Source organism: Melanotaenia boesemani, chromosome 6 (assembly GCF_017639745.1).
Source record: "Melanotaenia boesemani isolate fMelBoe1 chromosome 6, fMelBoe1.pri, whole genome shotgun sequence".
NCBI lineage: Eukaryota > Metazoa > Chordata > Actinopteri > Atheriniformes > Melanotaeniidae > Melanotaenia > Melanotaenia boesemani.
Genome location: NC_055687.1, coordinates 16,901,036 through 16,923,207, shown reverse-complemented (window position 1 = coordinate 16,923,207; position 22,172 = coordinate 16,901,036). Strand labels below are relative to the sequence as shown.

At 41.3% G+C, this 22,172-nt stretch overlaps 3 protein-coding genes across 6 annotated transcripts; all 3 read right to left on the bottom strand.

The window, feature by feature from the left end:
• Positions 1 to 544: 544 nt before the first annotated feature.
• Positions 545 to 3,330, bottom strand: nat14 (N-acetyltransferase 14 (GCN5-related, putative)). Of its 3 annotated transcripts, none has more exons than XM_041988797.1 (4): positions 2,653 to 3,330; positions 2,206 to 2,363; positions 1,780 to 2,085; positions 545 to 1,704 (listed from the first exon to the last, which is right to left on the bottom strand). In XM_041988797.1, exons 1-4 carry the CDS (start codon positions 2,735 to 2,737, stop codon positions 1,261 to 1,263), a joined length of 993 nt encoding a protein of 330 aa, XP_041844731.1. In that variant the 5' UTR covers positions 2,738 to 3,330; the 3' UTR covers positions 545 to 1,260. The 3 variants fall into 3 exon arrangements, with proteins under 3 accessions (XP_041844731.1, XP_041844733.1, XP_041844732.1); XM_041988799.1 differs by having other exon boundaries at positions 2,206 to 2,722; positions 2,817 to 3,319; XM_041988798.1 differs by having other exon boundaries at positions 2,817 to 3,318.
• A 274-nt stretch (positions 3,331 to 3,604) lies between these two features.
• Positions 3,605 to 13,345, bottom strand: znf628 (zinc finger protein 628). 2 transcript variants are annotated; one of them, XM_041988479.1, is made up of 9 exons: positions 13,201 to 13,345; positions 12,217 to 12,782; positions 10,618 to 10,690; positions 9,598 to 10,527; positions 8,181 to 8,351; positions 7,741 to 8,074; positions 7,420 to 7,574; positions 6,070 to 6,312; positions 3,605 to 5,949 (listed from the first exon to the last, which is right to left on the bottom strand). In XM_041988479.1, the coding sequence occupies exons 2-9, from the start codon at positions 12,600 to 12,602 to the stop codon at positions 3,928 to 3,930; spliced, it is 4,314 nt and encodes a 1,437-aa protein (XP_041844413.1). In that variant the 5' UTR covers positions 12,603 to 12,782; positions 13,201 to 13,345; the 3' UTR covers positions 3,605 to 3,927. The 2 variants fall into 2 exon arrangements, with proteins under 2 accessions (XP_041844413.1, XP_041844414.1); XM_041988480.1 differs by having other exon boundaries at positions 12,217 to 12,735.
• A 753-nt stretch (positions 13,346 to 14,098) lies between these two features.
• Positions 14,099 to 19,980, bottom strand: il11a (interleukin 11a). The gene is made up of 5 exons (XM_041988443.1): positions 19,617 to 19,980; positions 18,715 to 18,872; positions 16,073 to 16,168; positions 15,797 to 15,958; positions 14,099 to 15,664 (listed from the first exon to the last, which is right to left on the bottom strand). Exons 1-5 carry the CDS (start codon positions 19,621 to 19,623, stop codon positions 15,485 to 15,487), a joined length of 603 nt encoding a protein of 200 aa, XP_041844377.1. The 5' UTR covers positions 19,624 to 19,980; the 3' UTR covers positions 14,099 to 15,484.
• Between the last annotated feature and the right edge of the window lie 2,192 nt (positions 19,981 to 22,172).

Below are 22,172 nucleotides of genomic sequence, written 5' to 3'. Positions count from 1 at the left end.
ATGAAAAGTTGCAAATTTTCTACTGTGTCATGTATGATTCTGCAGTTTAGTAAGAACCCTTTTTCCCCCTTACATCAGGTGTCTCACACACATATGCATTGCACAAACATCCTGTGATGTTTATCTGTGGCAGGTTGATGCTATACTGACACTGTCTGAGGTTAGCAGGGAGGGGTGATCCGCACTCTGGAAAGCGTGAGGGCTGCTAACCATATTAAGGTTAGCCTCAGGCAGGGGGATGTGTGCATTTCCACTCAAGTCACATAAACTGTCACCTGCAAACCACACAATATGAAATGCACTGTGTTAGAATCTGTATGGAAATTAAAACAATGTATAATATTACATTTAATTTTAGTCTGTGTAATAATGATGCAATATTTTAGGGGTGCAACAATTATTTCTAACAAATTAGTCAACATGACCTCATGTGCACTAGTGCATGTAGCGAGTTTATAATCAATGAATTTTTAAAGTGACCTATTTTGACTGTGATGTAGTTGAAAAAAAACATATTTGAGAGGCAGAAAATGAAGACTTTGTCTAATTTTAACTTTATAGAACAGAATAAAGTAATTCCATTCAATTATTTGTTCAATTAACATAAAAATTAGGGGCAACAACAGTAGAAAAAAGCATAATGTGCACCTCTAATAGTCATTTATACCTCAACATTTAATATGAAAACTACAAGGAGCAAGTAAATGAGAACACGTTTGTTTTGCAGACTCATTGAGTCACAAACTGTATACGAAGGTGAGCAATGACAGGCAAGAAGCGCAGAGATAAAAGCGGATTAATTCTGCATATTCACATAAACCACACATACTTCCTATACAGTAACTGTACAAACACCTACACATCTGTATAGTTTCACACACATACAGATGCATTCAATCACACTCTTACTGGCAGCTGTGCTTAAAAGTTTGAGAAAGGAACCATACATACACAAAGTTTAGAAAACACGTTTTACTGAAATATTTTTATTTGTTATGTATGTTTAAAGTTCAGCATCAAAATGTTTTTGCATTATTAAATACTGAGAAAATAAAAATAAGATTTAATATCAGATGAAAGAGTGATAGAAGTACTTTAACAAGCACATCGACTCATATAATAAATAAATAAGGGAATAAATAACACAAAATTAGATAAATTAACTTAAATAACTAAACATGCTGCAGCAATGACATTGTCACACTCAGGGGAAATCCAGCATTTTCACTTACTGTAGGTCCCCAGTCCAACATCACTCACTCACAAGTCTTTATAGAACACCTTAGTGAGGGGGTATCCCATAAAACCTCTCTCTGGAGTCTCTTTCTTCAGCTCATCATCGTCCTCTTCATTAGTCCTATCCTCCAGCTGCCGATAGCCCACTTTTCTGAAGAAGGCTTCCCCCACCTTGGATGGATAAGGGATGTGTGCATACACTCTGTGCGCTCCGTTTTCCCACTCTCTCTGCTCCAGACTCTGGACAAGCAGCCGGCCCAGACCCTCCCTGCGGTACCAGGAGCCCGTCACCAACCTGCAGATCCTGCTGATGCCCGCTCGCTTGTCACTCTCTCGGAAGATGCAGCCCACAATCTCCCCCTCGCAGTCTGCCACCCACACCTGACCTGCTGCCTGTTCCCTCTCTGGGGTGATCTTCTCTGATGACATCTCCTTGTCTTTGTCTTTGGAGCCAATTCTCCGCCTTGGCTGAAAAAAGATTGCAATATTTAGTAACAAGAATGAAGTATGAACGATTTACTTTCAGCAAACCAGTAGACAAACCTTTTTTGTTCCTGGGGTCTTTCCACTGATCCTGCTATATGGATTCTGCAGTGTCTCATCTTGGGTCCCTCTGTAGCTGCTGCCCACATAGTCCCAGTAGGGACGGCTGCTGCCCAGAACCCCTGTTGACCGTGGCATGGTGATCTTAAGAAAGACAATCAGCAGGAAGACAGGAATAGCAAGCGCCAGGATAAAAGAGTGAACAAGGCAACGTAGGATGGAGGACAGAACAGCCAAGATGAAAAGGCAGAGCGGACGAGTGAGGATGTGGAGGATGAGACGATTCTCTGTGCCCTCGCAGCCCTCCTGGAGAAAAAAAAAACAAAACAAATAAAATAAAAGAATTTTAAAAAGATGCAAGTTAAAAGATCTTACCTGCAAAAGTTGAATATGGACTTTCAATGCAAAGAAGGCTGCTAAACAAACCTTAATGAGAGCTTTGACCATCTCAATGTCGTCCTCCTTCATCCTCCTCATCACCACCTGGTCCAGCTCTAGCCTCACCATGTTTAGGCTTTGTGCTTTAACAGCTGCTTCACTTTTTGTCTGCAAACTCCAGGATCCACTCTGTTTGCACAAGGATCCTAAAAGACATTAAAGAGAAGACTGTATGATATGCAGTTGAGTATTCTTTTTGTAAAGCATATTGAATCATTGAATGAATATGTTGAAGTCACAGTTACACTGTGAATTATTGTGTTATCTATAATACTGCATACAATTAATACTGTAACTCAAATGTGTTCCAACGTTATTACGCTATATAATATCTCCAGTGAGAAAATAGTTGCACAGTAATAACACAACCCCGCTGGCCCACTCAAAAAACAAATACAAAGGGATTATAAGGGATAAGCTAAATGTATATCACACCGTTATTGTACGCAGTTCGCAACTCTTGTCTCCGATTGTGACTGCTATCATCAACCGAAAGGCAGAAGACCTGGTTCAAATCCATATATGGTTATTACGATGTGCTGCGGGCTCCTGGCCCATATGAGCCCCATCTCCGGCTCTGAACCTCAGCCCCCGCTTACCTTCTGCACAGCACAGCTTCAAACGAGCTGCAAGACGGGAAATACACGCTGCGTGGGTTTCTGTTTTGAGTCCGTGTGGGTTTAATTGAATGACCACAATGTCGATCCTTGCGGAAGGAGCGGAATTCTCATTACAAACTCACGCCGTTTATTGCTCCATAACACGTTGTCAGTGTGTTGATGTACGCCGTTTGCGTACGTACAATCCGCACTGCGTAAATGCTACGGGAATACCCAATGGCGTTAACAGTGCTGCCTACACTTGACCAAAAGCGGAGATAGCGATCAGATCCGTTTTCACCACCACAGCGTAGGAGTGCAAGTATTTAAGATTTAGCTCAAGCTAAATAAAAGTAATCATTGTGCAGAACTGCATACTTGTGTATCACTTTAAAGTTCACTCTCCCTGTCACGATTTAACTATTTAATGAGAATTTGCAGCTTAATTTAGGCAATTTTCATTAGGAATAAATAATTATAGCATTATTTTTTTCTTGTAATTCATTATGTTAAAAAAAAAAGTGGTGGACGACAGTGGTGACTAAAATTATAGAATAAATGGAGGAGTAAAAGTGACATTTTCGCAGCTGGAGTCTAATGATGCGTTTGAAGGCGAGTGGGAATTCGTAATTTCTTATCTGTGATATAAAAAAATATATGTGTATATATATATATATATATATATATTTATACAAAAAAAATTAATAAATAAAAATCTGTGAAAATGGTAAACTTTTTCACTCCAGTGTAAAACACAAAAAAGCCAAACAATGAAAGGTATTACAGATTTATTTAATAATATTTAATAATTAGTTACTATTTACCATTAACATTGTCAGGAAAGTAGGCCATGTACAATATTTTTCACAAAATCATATCTACTTAATAAACAAACTGCCAATGACAGTATAATTTAATATATTCAGGAATACTCTGAGGTCCATGTACAGCCTATTTGAATGTATAACATTTCTAGTTAGTGGCACCATGGCATTACAACACATTACCTACGTAACTTCATGTTCTCTCTCAAATCCAGGAGAATTTACATGACTAAAGTGCTACCAAACTGCCCACAAACTGAGGCATTCACTTCCTTAACGGTTTCTCTTTAGCTAGACGTAGTGCCATTTCTTGTTTCTTCAGCTGATATTTGTACCTCTGTGCCCTCTGACAGGCTTTCTTTCATTGACTTTTCTGCAGCATCTGCTGTTACACAGTCATATTTCACTTCACTGTTTTGTGACATCTCCCCCTCACCTCCTCCCTCCATTCTCCCATCTCTTAAGCTACTGGTGCTGACTTCAATTATCACGATTTCATCTCCATTTTCCAGCTGAAATATACTTTCCATGTCTCCTTCTTCTTCAGAGACTGCATCGCTTACGACATTGCAACCCACCCTCTCCTCTCCCATCATCCCTCCTTCACCTTCGATCAGTGCTATCATCTGCATACCCTCCTCAGATTCCTGTTCCATCTTGATTTCCCCCCCAAGTTCAAACACTACCTCCTGCCCATCAAGGGGTACCAAATTTTGGGTGGGTGTGCAGGACAGCTGCAAGCTGTTGTTTTGCCCTTGGCTAAAGGAAGTGCTAGATGGGCCACTGTCCTGTGCCTCAGTGTGGAAATGAAGGACATAAGACTCTTCCTGGTTTCCCATCCCTCCTGCTTGACTTCCATCCTGTTTTTCTGCACCCCATTCACGCAGAAGTGACATCATCCCTCCTTTATCTCCCCCCTTTTCTTTTTCCCCTTGTCCATCTGTCTTGAATGGCAACACAAGTGATTTTTCTTCTCCACCCATTCCCCCATCAACTACCTCACCAGATATATTCCCCTCAAACTGTAACACATATGACTCCCCAGCTGGATTAATTTTCATCTCCTCCTTTGCTTGTCCTTTATTATCAAAACACAACATAAACTGTTGTTTCCCTGTCAAAGTTTCCCTTCTTTTTACTTCCTTCTCAGAGGAGTGAGCTTTCTTCTCTGAAGTAGCAGAAAGAGTAGAAACTGACGTTGAGGCTATTGTGGTAGCTGGTGCAACCATGGAAACAGCTGGTGGGGGTCCTGAGGTATCCACTGTGGAGGCTACAGTGGTGAAGGATGAAAGCGTTGGGACAGCAGAGCAAGCTGTTGAGGGGGGACAAGAGGAAACAGTGGGCAGAGAAGCCAGTGACAACACTGTGGTGGTGTCAGCAGCAGCAACAGTCTGAGTGCCACTCGCCACATTGCAGCTTGGTACTGGAGCAGGTTCGCCTGGTGTTTGACTGACAGAAGCCACTGTGGACTTCTGAAGAGCAGCTTTTGGTTTGCGGCCCCGTCTGCCCCGCGCTGTCCGTGTGCTCTTCCCTAATATGGGCTTGGTCAGCAGGGAGCTGGCTGAGATGTGAGTTGGTGTGGCGACAGGAGCGTGTGCATTGTTATTGTTCGTAATTATGATCCTGGTCTGCTGTTGTGGCTGGGATACAGTGGGAAATTGGGGTATATGAGTTTGTGTCTGCTTGAGGACGGGCTGAAATGCTTGGATCGTCTGAAGGACAGGGAGGGACTGAGGCTCATGAGCTGGTGGAGGGTTGTTTGCTGTGGGGAGGAGAATTAAGCTGGACTGGTTGCCATTACTGGAGGGACACTGCAGGAGAAGGAAATTTTGCGACTGGGATGGAGGTGGTGGTGGTGGTGGGGGAGGAGGGAGAACTGGCATAGGTGATGATAGAGGAATAAGCTGCAGGCCGTTGGCTGTCTGAATCATAAAGTAGTTCTGGGACGTGTTGGGAGGAATATTAAGTGTTGGCTGGGACACAATCAGACTGCCATTGTTTCCTGATGCTTCCAGAGTTATGGGGTTGAGCAGGGTTGTGGTGGTTGTAACTCCTCCCACATTGGCTTTCACAGCCACACCGTCTTTACCTCCACCACCAGGACAAGAAAGGGAAACTCCACTGCCATGGGTACGGATGTGTCTCTGCAAGTAGGAGTGCATGACAAACTCTTTGGAGCAGTACGGGCATTTGTAGTCTTTGAGCGAAGAGTGTGTGCGAAGGTGGAGCTGAAGGTTGGAGGAGTGTGTAAAACTTTTACTGCAGCGTGTGCACTGGAAAGGTCTCTCGCCAGAATGGGTTCGTTCATGCTGAAATAACAAGAGGGATAAGAAATTAAGTAAACAGCTAATAAGTTCACACATATTTACTAAGTTTAAATGAACAAGAAAAACAAAAAAAAACAAAAAAAACAGTCAGTCAGCACCGACCTGCTTGAGATTTGATGTCTGGGAGAAAGACTTAGAGCAGATGGAGCATGTATGAGGCCGCAGGCCAGAATGCATCTGGCTGTGTCTACGCAGGCAGCTGGTGTTCTTAAAGGACTTTCCACACTCTTTACACACATATGGCCTCTCGCCCGTGTGCTGCCGCAGGTGATACTGGTAGTGAGAGCTCCACTTGAAAGTAAGAGGGCAGTGAGGGCACTGGAATGCTCGTACCCCTGTATGCACCTAGGTAAGGTACACATGGAAAAATGTGATTCCTTTATTTACATAATTCATAAAAGATTAAAACTGCTAAAAAGTGTATCAGCTGTTGACACAAGCCTTGTGGTTGCATTCCTCTGTCAATTAGTCAATTTGCAGACCAGAATACTGTTTATTGTTGGGAGAACATGGCCTTCAGGGCATTCAGTTCTGGCAAAAATTCCTTCTATGATAGAAGAAGCTATATTTTTGGCAACAAGCTTAAACTGTTGAATGGATATAATGCTGGATTAATGACTGGAAGGCTGAGTAAATTCTCAATTTTTGTCATTGCTTACTTAGATTGAGGATGAAATCAAGGTATGAGCTTAAAAAAAGGGACTAGATAATCTTTAAGAAACTTTTTTCTTTTTTTTGGTAAAAATCCCTAAAACCAAGCCCTTCTTATATGCATCAGGGCTCCAGGCTGTGATCACTTATTTTTCGGAGATTGCAACTAAATTTAACAATTAGGTTCACAGTGCAGCAAGGAGGTTTTTTTCCCCTATGAAGCATAATTGGTGTGCCTGGTGGACTGCTCATCTCCAGAGAGAGGTCACTACATACTATAGTCAAATTGTTTAAATAAAAAAATAGTTCACGTGAATCTGACTCTCAGAAATGACAGTAGCAGTTCATTTGAAGTGAGGTGGTTTTGCAACTGAACATTAATATTTACTGATTTAAAGAGAATTTTATAGCAACTACATTATGGCAAAAAAAAGTGGTCAATTCTGTAAACGGTTTGTTTATTTTTGAATCACGTTTTTATCCAGTCAGGATGGAAACGTTATGAAACTGTTGCAAGTTAAGCTGATTTTAATTCTGCTCCTCCCAAACTTTTTGGACTCACCATTGCTATGAATGGAAAAAATGAGCCTGTAGCTCTGCAAACATAACAGGCCAAAAAAAAAAAAAGGAAGAAAATTTACAGAACACAATAAGGTCATAAGGAAGCTAATCTTTTGTCACTGAGTATATACAGAATACCTCCAGAACCATAGGAGGTCTGCAAGTATTGAGTATGTTGTTGCATTGAATGAGTATGTGAATTAGACCTGCGATTTGGTGATGTGTCATAGTGAGCCTTACTCGCTGATGGATAGAGAGCAGTGATGACCTCTTGAAGCTCTTTCCACACTCAGTGCAACGGTAGGGCCTTTCTCCAGTGTGATCCCTCATGTGGTACTTCAACCCAGATGAACCCTTGAAAGCTTTCCCACACTCGGAGCAGCGGTACGGCCTCTCTGATACCATAGCACAAATTATAATTAGGATAAATTACAGTTAAACTTTAGTTAAAGAGTCAGAACACAGGTAAAAATATCAAAATCCCTGGTTGTAATGAAAATATTATGATAGCTTCTATGATACTGAATGCAGTGTGGCCAACTTTGAGGTAAATGACTTTACCTCCAACGGGGGTGTTCTTGCTGGATCCTGCCTTTTTGATGGATTTGGTTTGTTTGACCGGCTGTTCCTCTTGTTCCTCACCGACAGTAATGATATTGACATGAATTTCCCTCTGGCCCTCCTGTTGCTTGTCGGCCTGGCTAGGAGAAGAGGGCAGGGGGAGAGATAGGGAAAGGGACGGAGGGCATACTATCTCAGCCTCTGCCTCTGCCAGGAGGCGTTGCTCGGGGGTGTGGGAGTGTTGGTGGGTGAGGAGTGAAGAGAGAAGAGGGAAAGAGCGATCACAGGCAGAGCAGCTGAACTGGGATCGGGACTGTGATGAAAGGGAGTGCATCTGGGGAAACAAGAGATTAACACAGGAGATAAGTTTGTTCTTCAATCTAAGGTGCTGTAGTCTGTTTAACAGTGTCAGTAGCATTGAATTTAACAGTCACTCTCACCAGTGACACGTGTCTGTTGAGGCCTCCACTGGTCTTAAAGGTCTTATTGCAGTAGCCACATGAGAGCCCTGCCCATGTGGTTCTGGCCTCTGGCTGAACAGCCTCAGAGCTCTGAGTCACCTCGGTGAAGCTCTGTAACAGGTCAAACTGGGCTTGGGTGGTGCTCACATTCTGAGGACAAACCAAAGAAAATTGAGATATATCAAAAAAACATAGATCCTAAAGCCAAAGTCAGTGGCTCTATTGTGGTGACTTTTTTTTAAGATAAAAAATATAATAAAAACATTACAACACAGCCCAAGCTTTATTGACTTTTTGATTCAGTTTTTTTTTGTGCCTAATGGAGAATTTATGCAGGAAGTGCATTATCCCTTTCCTTGTGATACCTGCTAACCTCTACGGTCCAGTGTTTCCGCATCTTGGGTTTATAGATAGGAAAACACACTATCAGACCTAAATGAACTGCAAAATTTATAGGGGATATGATACAAAAAAAACAAAAAACAAAAAACAAAACACACACACAACAAAATGATTCAGGATATATTATATATATTAGGGGTCTGAAGTTACTGTTAATTAAAAAACTTTTTTGAGGCGTCCTACATATGAAAATATGATTCAGTATGGTTCAGATTTGCTGTGGATTTGTATATCACACCCCCAGGTCAGAGAAGAGATGTCCAACCTCTTTATCTTCATCGCCACCCAATTTCACATCATGAATCATTCACTGAACTTTGGAGGTGAGAAGCTGAAACTGGATTGCTCTTGCTAATTTTATACTAACCGCAATCTCATCTTACAGTTACATCATTCACATAATTCAACACTTGCTCACTTCTTAACGCTAGCTTCTAAAACTTAACCCACTTTTCATAAAGCTGATGTGGGTCGGAGGAATGACAATGTGAGGTGTTACTGCAGTATAAATCTGTCGCTGTTTTATTTTATCTTGCAATGTCTAAACAACTTATGCCAATTTAATGCATGACTTGCAATAACAATGTGCTCAAAAGAGGGATCAGTACCAGCTGCCATGCTCAAACTGAAAAATCAGGGAAAATATTTGAGGATAAAATTGTAGGTTATGTTCTTCCAATTGCTAATTTAAGCTTTCAAGTTCTTTACTGAACATATTGTCTCAAAATAATAACATGTTTAAAGGTTTAAGTCTCAAAGGAGGCTGACTTTGTAAAAGAGAAGGAAACTGAGCAGCGTGAATTTAAAGGAGATTAAAATTCATGGTTTAAAATAAAGCTGTTGTGCCATATTTTTGTAGTATTTTGAACAAAGCATGTCAGGGACATTTTATTAAGACCTCATGAAACTGTGTCAGCTTGTGTAAAAAGGGCATTTCTCCATTAAGACATGGATGGTTGTGTACTTGAGATGGAAGGGCTTGATTTTCACTTACTGCATTGTTTCCATCTGCTCCCTCTGCTAAACCAAGCAGCACCTCTGTTGTGTGTCCACTTTCAGCCACAGTAGTCGTCTCCACCACCTCCTCAAAGTCAGCCAACAGGTGTCCAGCTCCCACAAGTCCATCCCCAACCTCCATCCCTCCCCCATGCCCTGCCTCTCCTCCAGCCCCATGTTCCTCTGGAGGCATGTGGATGGCCTGGTGGTCTTCTAGCTCTGTCCGTGTGCCAAACGTTTGACTACAGCTACCACAACTGTACAGTAGCACACTGGCCCCGGTGTCAGTGCTCAGGTGAACCTCCGTCCCAATGGCCCTAGATGTGCACACGTCTTCCCCAGAAGTAGTGAGGGTAAGCTGGGGAAGAAGGCTTGGATTCTGACCAGAGGAGGTGGTTGACAGGAACACTTCTTCCATCCCCACCCCGACTCCATCAGTTCCTTCCTGGCTCACAAATCCTACCATGTCTGTCAACATTGACGATGTCACTTCCTCTGACCTGACCACCACCTCCACTACCTCATTTCCTTTTCTTCCGTTCTTTCCTTCTTTCCCTCCTGCATTGAGGTTGGCGTGAGAGTTCTTGTGCAGAGCCAAGTTCGACGAATGCGTGAAGCTTCGTCCGCATTCGCTGCAGATGTAAGGCCTCTCGCCTGTGTGTATCCTCATGTGCTGCCTCAGGTTCGTAGACTGAGTGAAGGATTTATTACACACTTTGCATGTGTAAGGCTTGAGACCAAGATGAACATTCTTGTGTCGCCGCAGGCTGCTCGAGTTCTTAAAAGCCTTGGGGCAAGTGTCGCACAGGTACGGGCACTCTCCAGTGTGCTGGCGCAGATGATACTGGTAGTGGGAACTCCACTTGAAAGTCAGAGGGCAATAAGGGCACACAAAGGTACGAACCCCTGTGTGGACACTCTGATGGACCTGAAGACAAACAGATTTATGAAATCTCCCTCTCACATTTTGTAAATTATTTTCCTGGACAAATTAGCAGACAAAATAACCTGATCTTACCTGGAGAAGAGATGAGCGTTTGAAGGCTTTACCACAGTCCTGGCATTTATAGGGCTTTTCCCCTGAGTGAGACCTGGAAAACAACAGTAAATATTCAGAAGTGCAGTGCAATTAATAATCACTTGTTTTTAAAGTGAAATAAGTAAACAACCTTTCATCATACTGAGCAGAAGTCTTGAGCCAACATTCACTTCTTTATATTTTACTTCCAAAGGAGCCAAGTTTTGTTTGAGAAAGCCGGGAAAACTATCGTTAAGATCGCTTTATAAAGATTACTGGAAAGTCTTGTTTCTTTTTAACTAAAAAATATTTGAATAAGGGATGGATTAAAACTTCAGCAAAGCACTGTATTTTTAAACTAATACCAATTATGGTTAATTTTACAGAAAGAATCAAGTCATAAATTTTAAATCATTGACTTGAATTTTGGCCAAATTGAGGAGACTGGAGGGATATGGAGGATAAACTACTCTGTTTGCCTACTGTTAATGAATCCATATATTACCTGGATAGTGTAGATTTTAGAAATTCTAATGATATAAATAAACTAGGATGAGTTCCAATTTAAATTTTCATAGATGAATATTTGTCATACAAATAACTGATTATGACTGAACTGACTATGTTTACTTGTATGTCAATATGATAGCCTAAGTCTATTCACAATGTAATAATACACATACAGCTTATGATGAATAACAATGTTTTATAGGGAAAGGCAACTCAAACATGAATAAGAACACCTTATACCTCAGCACCTCTACCGCTATAAGTAACTTTTAGTCATTTTTGCTTTTTGTGGGAATCAATACTGCCTATTAAACATTAGTAGCAATGATCACCTTTTTTAAATGGCTGCTACAAACCATCTGTCAAAGTGCACCATCAGATACAGTCAGATTTTTATTTAGTTACTCATTTAAAAGCTTTGTCATCAGCTAGTTGCTGAGAGGAGCATGCAGCAGCAGCTTTTATTCCAAACAGTGAACTGACTGGATTGGTTTATGTAAGGTTTATGTTTATCTTCAGATTAGTGGTATTAACACCTTTCTGCTGCAAATCCATCAAATAAACTCTTCCATGATAATAGTCCCTCCTTGGTTTACACCCTTGGCTTGGAAATTAAATCCATTAATGCAGGTAAGGTACCTTGATTTAAATATTGATTGGCTGTGAAACTCCTCTGTTGTGTTAAAGATGGGTACACAGAGATGGCATTATTGAAAGTATCCCCATCTGCCTAAAACTGCAGAAAACAATGTGGAAATATGATGTTTATGTTTTGTTTCGCTCACTGGTTCCTATATAAAGGGTGAATAAAGATACTGATATGGATATTATGGAAAAAATCCTCACAATAATCTCAAGTTAATTGCCATCAGATAACTGATTATATAATGATTGTGACAGCCCAAAGATGAGTGAACATAAATTTATGCAAAACAGAATGATGCAACTTATGTTAAGCATTTAACTGATGTGTACCTGAAAGGAGGCACAGGAGGTGTGGTGGATAATCGTATCAGAACAAGTGAAGTTTAGAGTATGACTGAAAGATTGTGCTGTAAGGTTTTAAACAAGAATTTTTAGCATATGTACCGTTGGTGGTAGAGCAGAGCAGAAGAGCCTTTGAAGGCCTTAGGGCAGAGGTTGCAACGGTAGGGTCTTTCATTGTTGTGGCTCCGCTGGTGATGAGTCAGCCTGGATGACCACCTGAAGCTCTTGCCACAGTCCAGACACTGGAAGGGATGATCTGACTGTTCAGGCTGCTGAGCTGGCCCTGAAACTGATGACGTCACCATGTCCAGCACAACCTCCTCTCCACCTTCCACAACCCCCTTATGTCCCTCCTCCAGCTCCACTCTCTCCTTGTCCTCTTCACCATCCTCCCCTGAGCCAAGAAGTGATGGGAAATGAGAGAGAGGGGTAGTGGACTGAGGTGGTAGGATTTCTGCTTGGACCACTAAGGCCACTGAGTTAGCCATTAGCAGACGGATCTTGTGGCAGATGGTGGAATTTCCTTGGAAAGTGGTGATCAGTTTGGGTCAAGTGTCATGGTTTAGCTTCTTTTTTTCAACGTTCCTTCATGTTTTCTGGTGTCTTGGGTAATTTCCTTTTCTGTCAGTCACAGGAAACACCAGCTAAGTAATGAGATCGCAGCAGGTCTGACATAAAATGAAATGGAAATAAACAGTTATAACTCAGTAACTCATGGGAAGAATGCCTCCTTTAAATTTCTCCCCTTCCGCCCCTCCCACCCTCCTGTGCTATCCTCCCTCCCCGCTGCCTTCCTCCGGCCGTGAGTCGGTGTACAGTACACAGTCTCTCACCCTCCCCGCAGTGCGGTGCTTTATAGCAAACCTCAAACAAAGGCTACAGCCAAATAACTCACTATGGTGCTGTAATCGGCCTTTCCTAAAGTAGCCGGCAAATCAGAAGACAGCACACACGAATATAATTTTCACTGTATCAACAAAAGCAGTTAGTGGCCTTCTTTTAAAGCTAATCAAGTCCTACTTAATGCGGAAAAGCTTCGATAAACCGCTCGCAAAGAAAATGAATTCAGGCTGAAGCAGTACTCACCCCGCATCTTTAACTAATCTTAAAGTTATATTGTAGCTATTACAATAAGAAACTGGGTACCGCAGTGCTAATCCACACAACCTTAACAATAAACACAGTACAGACTAACAGCAGTTCTCCACCCGATGCCGCCTTCCAAGAACAGCGACCACGATTGGCTCGTTGGTTTAATATAATAGGTACTACAATAGGCCAGCGCCTTTAACAGACAGATGACGTTTTTAAACCTTTCAGAAAATATCGATAAAATCTTAACTTTACGATAAGAACGTTTTAGTAACGTATTCAGGATACAAAAAGTATTTCCTAAATTAATCTATAACGGTCTATTTACAAAAAATTTTATCTTTTATTTTAACTTTGCTGCTGTGATTTCTGGGTAATGTAGTACGTTAATTGTTTTGCTCCAACTTCCACCTGTCACAGTTTTCATTGCAGAGTAGGGAGGCGACGTGTGGTGCAAAACACAAGACAACACAAAAAACTGTTTTTTTTTCTGACATACTTGCTATTAAGTGGCTGATTTCTATTTTATTGAGTGTGACTGAATGTTGTCGTCTAAAATGTTTTATTATTATTATTTTAAGTTATTTTTTAATGTTGCTTTTTCTCTTTTAGAGTGTTTTTTAAACCCCTTTGGACGTTGTAACAAACTGTTGTGTTTTCTTTTAAGGTTTTTTTTTCTGAGTTGCTGGGTGTTTTGAAACCTTGGTATTTGATGTTTTTATTGTACTTTCTTGATTTCTTGTTATTTTTTCTTTCTATTATAATAATTAATAGCTGTTGTGTCATTGGTCCTATGGTTTTGACTTGTCCAGTGCTGCTGTATTTGCACCTCTGGGTCGATGCAAGTCATGGAAATCAGAGACACTCAAATCAAATGTGCACATTCTTTAGCATTTATTTCACCAAGGCACATAGTTCACATTGAGGCCAATCAGTGTGTGAAGGAGGCATGTTGATGTTATAGAAATAATTAAAATGTAATGGTACAACAATAGTGAATATGAATAAAAACTGTATAAAAGTACAAAAGGAAAGGAGGCTTGCTCCACTGCAGGACAAAATAAATAGTTCCACCAAATTAGATAAATAAATAATCAATACTGTAACAAATACTAGAATAGGAATGGATGAAATTATAGGAATGAAACTGGCAAAGTAATCTACCTTATATTGTAGAAAACAACATAATATACATACGCACTGTATACAACAATTTACATTCTTGTACATTTATGTACACCTGTACAGAACATAATGTTACAATACATAGTATTTTAAGGCTTTGGGTGTTTAACTAAAAATAACAAACTTTTCTAGCCCAAAGCACAAGTTCAAAATCAGCCATCTCACTTTTCAAGAGGCTAATCCTAACAAGTTTGTGCAAAGAATCTAATCAGGACCATCAGTGCTCAGCAACAGGGCACATTCATACAACTTTACCACAATGCTAAATATGTCTCCTCATGCAGAACATGAGGAATCAGTATCGAAAATAGAAACTCTGACTGTGGTACAAAAGTAAGTATTCACCTCTCTTGATTACCATCCAAACATTTACAAAAAGATGCAAAGAATATGATAAGGCATCCACTGATAACTTATTACGTGACATGTTTACCATGGTTAGAGATAACATTACCATCCTCTGAAAGGTTTACATTAAGGTGAGAGAACCTTGGCTGTCCCAGATGCTACATCTACTGGAAAATACACAAATGCAAAGCAAATTAAGCCAGTTTAAACAAAAGTAATTATCAGAGCTGCAGGTTGAAGAAGTGCTACTGTTTTTTTTTTTGTTTTTTTTTTTTTTCGGGGGGGGTTCAGAGAATCAGTGAGACACAAGAGAAAAAGACAGATTACAAAACGTGGCACATAAATTCACGTTAGTACAGAAATAAAGGATAGAGTGACACATTACATTTTCAAATAAATAATATTAAATAAATTACTGACAGTCAATAAATAAATAAATACATAAATAACATGGTCATGAGCAAGGCCTTTAGGAGAGAGCTTGGGGAATCATGATTCGATTGCTGTAGTTAAATTGACAGTTTGCTTTAACAGTAATCTTAATGGTCATAACTTTGCTGTGGTGTGTGGCATCCTCATCGGCTCTCATGGAAAGACTCTCTCTTCAACACACATGTCATTCATGTGGACATTTGGGTCTCTTAAGGGATGCTATAGACTACAGTGCACACTGACACAATCTGGTTTTGTGTTTCAACAAGGATGAAAGCCATGCATTCTCACTGGCTTTTCACTTTAGGAAAAATCATTGCACTGCAGACACTTTAGGCTTGAGGCTGATGAAGGCTCTATTTGCCCAATCACAGAAGAGCCTGAAATGGAGAAGAAGCTCATGGCTGGACTGCAGGACGTCAAAGTGATTGGGAAGGTGCGGTGGGAGGGAGGGGGTTGCTTGAGTCAGCTTTGGTGCGTCAACTCTCTGCATCTGTGGAGAGGAACATAAAAACAAATAGATAAATAAAAAACATCTACTAATTTTAAATTAGTATAGACAGAGAACTATTGTTAAAGCTCACATATATCATTTCAAAATGTAATATTAAAAACAACCCTTTACCTGACGGTGTAGCAGATTGATGAGAGATTTCATTTCTCTGATCATCTCCATCAGCTTGGGTACAGCAGGATGATGGTGCTTCTTTGAAACTTTGTTCAGCCACTCAAAGTGATGCTCATACAGCTTCAGGTCGGCGTGGAGCTGAGAGAGTGTGGGCTTTAGCTGGAAACAACACAGACATACTTTAGAGATTTAGCATGGGTGTGGCAAGATGTAACTGGCAGAAACAGGTCAGACCCACTCTCTCTGCATGCAAATACACTATCAGAGCATTACCTCAAGATTGTTGAGATCATTGACTGATCTGTTGCTCATTTCTGGCAGAGACCTGAACCTGTGGGACTCCATGTCAGAGTCAAATGCATGTTCCCTCTGAAAGAGAAAACAAGACATAGAGAAACCTGTTAGTAATTTGCATCAGTGCAATTTTACTCATCCTGAGACAAGTCACGGCAACATGAGGAAAGTGTTAGTCTAGCACCTCGACTGCATCACTGTTTTCTAGGCTTAGAGACAGTAGCTCTCACTGAATGGAGTGTGGTTGGTCGGGTCAGTGTGAGTTCACTCAATTTCAGCCTCCCCAAATGTCAACAATAAGAGCAAATGACCTGAACCCACAGGATGTTTTCTGCTGGGAGTGAGGACAACAACATACGCAATGACTAAGAAAGCTCCAAGTGGGACAGACAACACAAGACTGTAGGGAAACTCCCGGGTCACGGCTATAAAAAGACAGAATGACGCAGTGCTGCTGTCCAGTTAGCGTTGTGTTGTAAACTGTCCAGACAATAGATGTAATCTTTATTATGGCCAGTAGAGGGGGATAAACTACCTGACTGCAGGTTATATTATTTCACTTTATCTAAGTGCAGCTGTGGTTATAAGTAGTACAGTTTAGCATTAAAGATGTAGGGAGGACAAATGGAAGTGACTGATGTGGCATGCGTCATTTCCAATCAGTAAAGGAACATAACAACATTAGGATGATGAGTTCTGAGAGATGCCTTATATAGCTAAACAGGTTGAGTGTGCTTAATGTTGTCTTAACCTGTTGTGATTTGTTTTTCTTTCCTCTGCTGTTTGCTTCCAGTTGTTTGTGTTGATGTTTGTACTGATGAATGTGGTGCATTGTCTCTCATGTCTCTCCATCAGCCTTTCGTAAGAACTTGCTTATGTTTGTCATCCAATGTTTTGTCTCTGCTCCTTTTGTCCCCCCTCCATCCTTTACTTCCATGTCCTCCTTTACTCTCACTCTCTCTGTCTCAAACCAGGTGCACAGGCGTGTGCAATATCCATGCACATGTGCATGCTTGCACACACATACAGCACTTGTCATCCAGCTGGCCTTCTGATCTCTTCATCTCTTGTGGTTTTTGCTCCATCTTTCTCAGCCTTTAATTCTCCCTCTTGTCCTCCTTTTTCTTGCTCTCTCCATTGCAGACCATGACCTCACCTGACAGAACTAAGCATCCAGCCTTTTCTTCCTGAATGCAAATGCTGGAATGTGATAAATCTTTTTGATTTTTATCGGGTCACTTTGCTGTGGCTACCGAAGCAAAACACTAAACACCGCACCTATAGCACCGCCACTATATGCAGAATGCTCAATACATACACCCAAGGCCACAAAAATGCATGCACATATAATACAAGCATTTGCACCCATACTGTATGTACACGAGAGCGCACAGATCTATGCTTATACATACATATTCACACTGGAAATCTAGACCTGTGCTTGTACACATTTTTCTCTCTTTAAAGCATCAGCTTCATTGCTTATGTGCAGGGACTTTCCATGGATTCTCTTTCTATTTATTTTTCATAACTTTGTCCTCTTTTTAGTGCGATCCCTCACAAAAGGGAGAAAAAAAAGGCTCTATGGATCTGAATACTGTACAATACTGTACCATACACCCAGTAAAAAATACTGGACTTTTCACACCCAGGATGTATTACTGTTACAGCATGGCATTGTTTTAAAGCAACAAAGCCACACACAAATACACTTTTCGAACACTATCTGCTGGCCAAGACTAGAGAGAGTATGTGGCTATTTTTGATTTAATCCCCTGAACAAAAGAGTTTAAGGATTTGCATAATGCAAAAATAGAATCAAGATCAGTGGTGTGTAACCAATGATCACAAAGATATGATCCTACTTTCTTTTCACCTGTTAAAACAGTGTTGATACACAATCACCAGCTGGAGCCCAAGCTTGGCTCATTTTTCAAATCTGATTTTCCTACACACTTGACTGTTAACAAATGGATTTTTAAGTTTTAAATTAGATTTGCAGATTAAAAAGCATGATATTCTATATTTATTGATAGAAAATTAAACCTCCTGCATATGTCAAAAGTTGCAGAGTCTAGAACATGAATGAGTTTGTATATAAACAGAAAATGTGATGCACTTTGCAGTAGGGTGAAGGTAGAGTTAATTTCATTGCATCTTCATTGGCACCTTGTTGCAACTTTCCCACTTTTCGTACAACACCTCAAATGAGGTGATCAGCACACCAGGGTGTTGCTTAGTCACACTTTCTCAACATTGTGGATTAAAAGTGAGATCATTCAGTCAAATCTCCTCTGAAGTGTTTGCTGGCCTGAACTAAGTATGCAGCCAGTCTGTGATCAATAAAAGCCGCTTAAGGCCTACAGAAGCCTTGAGCAAACCCGGTTTGGGCTAGTTCAGTTAAACAGTGTGTCCACCAATCAACATGATGCAAATCCGTGATGTCACCAACTGAACACTAACATTAGCACCAAAATCCACTTAATGAAAGATCATGTGGCCCAGCATCCTCCTCCACCCCAACACTAACAATTCAATTAGCATAGAGTGGCCAGAGCCTCATTAATGTCTCATCCAATCAGCTGCTTATTCCTAATGATGATAACGACATTTTCACTCACCAACAGTTCTTGCGTGAGCTTAATTAGATTTCTGGTCTGATTGGACAATTTGTCCATGTCACTGGCCCGCCGCTGTGGTACTGGAGAGGCAGACGAGAACACAGGCAGCTGAGCCAATAGCAGCGAGAAGAGGAGCGATGAGGAGGAGTCGAGCAGCACTGTAGGGGTAGAACAAAACGGAGGCAATTAGTGGAGAGGCTCTGTCATCTCGCCATAATGATAATGACTTCAGGCCACAGCTGTCAGCTCTAGGGGAAGATATTGCACCATAACATAAACAATGGCTCCAGACTTGGCAGAGGCATCCTCAAGCGCTCCAGAGTCATGTTTTCACAGGCTGAACGCAAATCATTAAATCATTAAAAGCCGGATTTTGACACAGAATATCTCCATCACTTTTTAACCATAAGCAAAGCAATGAATGCTGCTGATTGTCACACCTGCAACTCGATAGGTATGTGAGCTGGTGGTATAAATTATATAGAGCAAGTCAAGTTTAACAGTAAGCTCATTCATTCTTTTCCTTTCAAGTTCAAATACAAGGTAGACTTAACTATTAAAAGGGAACTACAGTGTTGATATGATGAATGCTAGATAATTACAGGTGAACCACAAGAGTCACAGCCAAAATAACAACCATAAAAGCATCTGAGCTCCGTGTCCCAGTGTAACTCTTGCACCAAATAATAAAGTTGTCATCATGATCATGCAGCCAAGTTAGACGAGTATTTAATGTAGCTATAAATCGTTTGATTTCTGCTGCAGAAACACCATAAGTAACACTGTAAAGTGAGTTAAACTTAAAGCGACATTTAGAGAATACATGAGAACAAGCTTAAAAATAGAGAAAAAATATCACATTCAGCAGTTATAAATAACTTTACATCTCTACAGTCACTTACATTTCATATTGGTTCGGGTCCAAGAGACAGGTAAATCAGCAGACAAGAGGAGACAAATAAATAAATAAATAAATAGGAAATTAATAAATAAATTGAACTCCGGAAATTGTCACGTGCTCCGGTTTCTACTTCGCACGCTTCAGAGCGAGGAGGAAAGTTGTCAGGACAGAATGAATGAGTGCGCAGGGTGATGAGGGGCGCACACAGAGAGACCGCAAGAGGACAGAGTCAATAAAGAAAGAAAAAAGTTTCAGTTTTTAGTAAAGCCTGAGGGGAGTCCCTTTAGTCTTTATAGCGTGCAAAGAGGCACTTGAATAGTTTGGAGAAAGATAGGCAACAGCAGTGCAGAGAGAAGGATGCGAGTGTGGTAAGTCCAATTTTTGCGCGCAGTGAAGTGTTTAGGCTTGTTTAAAACTTCCTTTATAAAGAGCCTATGACACATGCAGTGACTCACTTCATTCATAAAAACACACACACTCAACACACACGCTCTTTCTCCCTCCTCTTTCTGACTCTCTTTCCGCCTCCCCTCCCTGTTGCCTGTCTCCCTTTACGAAACTTAAAAAAAAAAAAAAAAAAAAAAAAAAAAAAGTTCCGTTGTTTTTTTTCTCTCTATCACTTTCTCCCGTCCTGTCCTGGTCCCTATCTCCAGCACTTCCTCCGTCGCATCCCGCTACCTGCGCCAATCAGTCCCATCTACCTCTTTTTATCTTTTCATCTCCAAATCTCTTCCCCCCTTCTCCCTATCACTGCAGAAAAAAAGCCCATTGTTTTCATGTGTATCAGTATATCTCATGTATCTTTTAAATCCCCATGCCCTCCAGTTTTACCTGTCCTTTCTGTTTCTTGTGTTTGTGTTAAAGGGTGAAATGTCACCAAAAATGTGTTCCTGCTTATGTTTTAGGCTACACATGTCACATTCCCAGTATTTTAGTTAATGCGCTCAGCAAACACCTTTCCTTTCCCTCTTTTTCTCACCCCTTGCTCCTTTTTTTGGAACCCCTCCTGAGACAGCAGCCTGTTATTTCCACTGCCCCCCACCCACCTTCTTCTTCTTCTCTCTCTCTCTCTCTCTCTCTCTCTTCTTCTTCTCTCACTTCACAGGGTGAAGGAAAGAGGAAAGAGTGAGATATGAATAGAAGCAGGAGAGAGGTGTTGTCCAGGTCAGAAGGGGCCTCTGAAAGTGTTGCATAGAAACAGTGAGTGGACACACACGCATACACAAAAAGTTGAGGGGTGGAGGGTTTGATGGGGTCAACATGTAAAGCCACATGCAAAACATGCACATGGATCCACTCACACAATGTGTCCTATAAAAGCATGCTCCTCTAATAAACTAAAACATGCCAATGGATTTTCCTGATAGGTGTAGAAACATCACAGACTCCATGTTTGTCACACAAACACACACTCTCGGAGAGCATGGCAGCCTGGAAACACTCAGTCAGGTGCAGTAAAGTGTAGCCTACGATTGCAAGGGCAAAAATGAGTTTCCAGTCATCACAGTGGGAAAGTAAACGCATCATACTGTACACAAACTGTACAGTATCTCAAAAAGGATACTCACACACATACACAAAGGAAGTGAGCAGGGAAAGGGGAAAAAAAGCATTTTTGAGTCTGAGTGTGAGATTAGGAGACCCTCCTTCACAGACATACACTCATGGTGTGGTTAGAAAATAATTAGTGGTGGGCTTTGTATGCGCACACTCGCACACTCATGCACATACACACAGAGTTGCCAGTCCAGCGGTGGGCCTACACAGACAAACAAACACCCTCCAAAAGCCGAGGGCCTGGTGGCAACGAGTGGGTGGCGGAGTTGTTGTGATGAAAAAAGGTCATGCTCTGTTTTCTCAGGTCAACAGTAGAGAAGAAAAGCTGGGAACGAGGAGAGCAGGAGGAGAAGGAGAGGAAGTAGATGAGTGCGGTTGGACGTAAGGAGATATTGACACACTCGCTCTTTTTAATTTCCCACATCAAAGGGACGTTTGAAGACACAGCTGGGGAGAGAAGAAAAGAAAGAGTGAAGTTAGTCACTCTCCCTCACTCCCTCATGATGGGGGTCTCCTGGGTGGTTCTGAAGCATAAAGTCTGATGTTAGGCCATCCGCCAGTGCTGATCGCTCACACACTACAACACAGGGTGGCTGCCCTTTTAGAGGGGAGTGCGTGCATACGTGCCTGGATGTCACTGTGTAAAATAAAAAAGAGTTATATGTCTTTGTTTAGACTTTTTTTGTGTGTGTGTCTGTGTGTGTGTGAGAGAACGAGCACACAGCGACGCATGGCTGTAGGAAAAGGGGGAATTCAGGGTTTGTGTAAATGGGTGTGCATTCAGTATATGTGTGTAATTATGGGTATGTGGTGTGGTGTCTGCATAACGTGCTTGAGCATCAGTGTTTGCGTGTGTGTTGTTGTGTGAGAGTGTGTTTGTGTGTGGCCTTCATATGCTACCCATTACATCACCAATCTGTGTAAACCACCATAGGAGGAGAAACAGAGTGAGACACTCAGACTACGACCTCAAAGACATCAGAGAGGAAGGGGAACCTGT

Excerpts from the sequence above, each read along its gene's own strand:
- nat14 (XM_041988797.1), bottom strand. The coding sequence starts at position 2,737 with ATGGATTTGAACCAGGTCTTCTGCCTTTCGGTTGATGATAGCAGTCAC. Across the intron at positions 2,086-2,205 it reads TGGTCAAAGCTCTCATTAAG|GAGGGCTGCGAGGGCACAGA; the intron begins GTTTGTTTAGCA and ends TTTTTTCTCCAG. Across the intron at positions 1,705-1,779 it reads AGACCCCAGGAACAAAAAAG|CCAAGGCGGAGAATTGGCTC; the intron begins GTTTGTCTACTG and ends ATCTTTTTTCAG.
- znf628 (XM_041988479.1), bottom strand. The coding sequence starts at position 12,602 with ATGGCTAACTCAGTGGCCTTAGTGGTCCAAGCAGAAATCCTACCACCT. Across the intron at positions 7,575-7,740 it reads CAAGAACACCCCCGTTGGAG|AGAGGCCGTACCGCTGCTCC; the intron begins GTAAAGTCATTT and ends CTATGGTATCAG. Across the intron at positions 6,313-7,419 it reads TGCTCTCTATCCATCAGCGA|GTGCATACAGGGGTACGAGC; the intron begins GTAAGGCTCACT and ends TACCTTACCTAG.
- il11a (XM_041988443.1), bottom strand. Across the intron at positions 16,169-18,714 it reads AGCTCACGCAAGAACTGTTG|AGGGAACATGCATTTGACTC; the intron begins GTGAGTGAAAAT and ends TTTCTCTTTCAG. Across the intron at positions 15,665-15,796 it reads TCAATCTGCTACACCGTCAG|ATGCAGAGAGTTGACGCACC; the intron begins GTAAAGGGTTGT and ends TCCTCTCCACAG.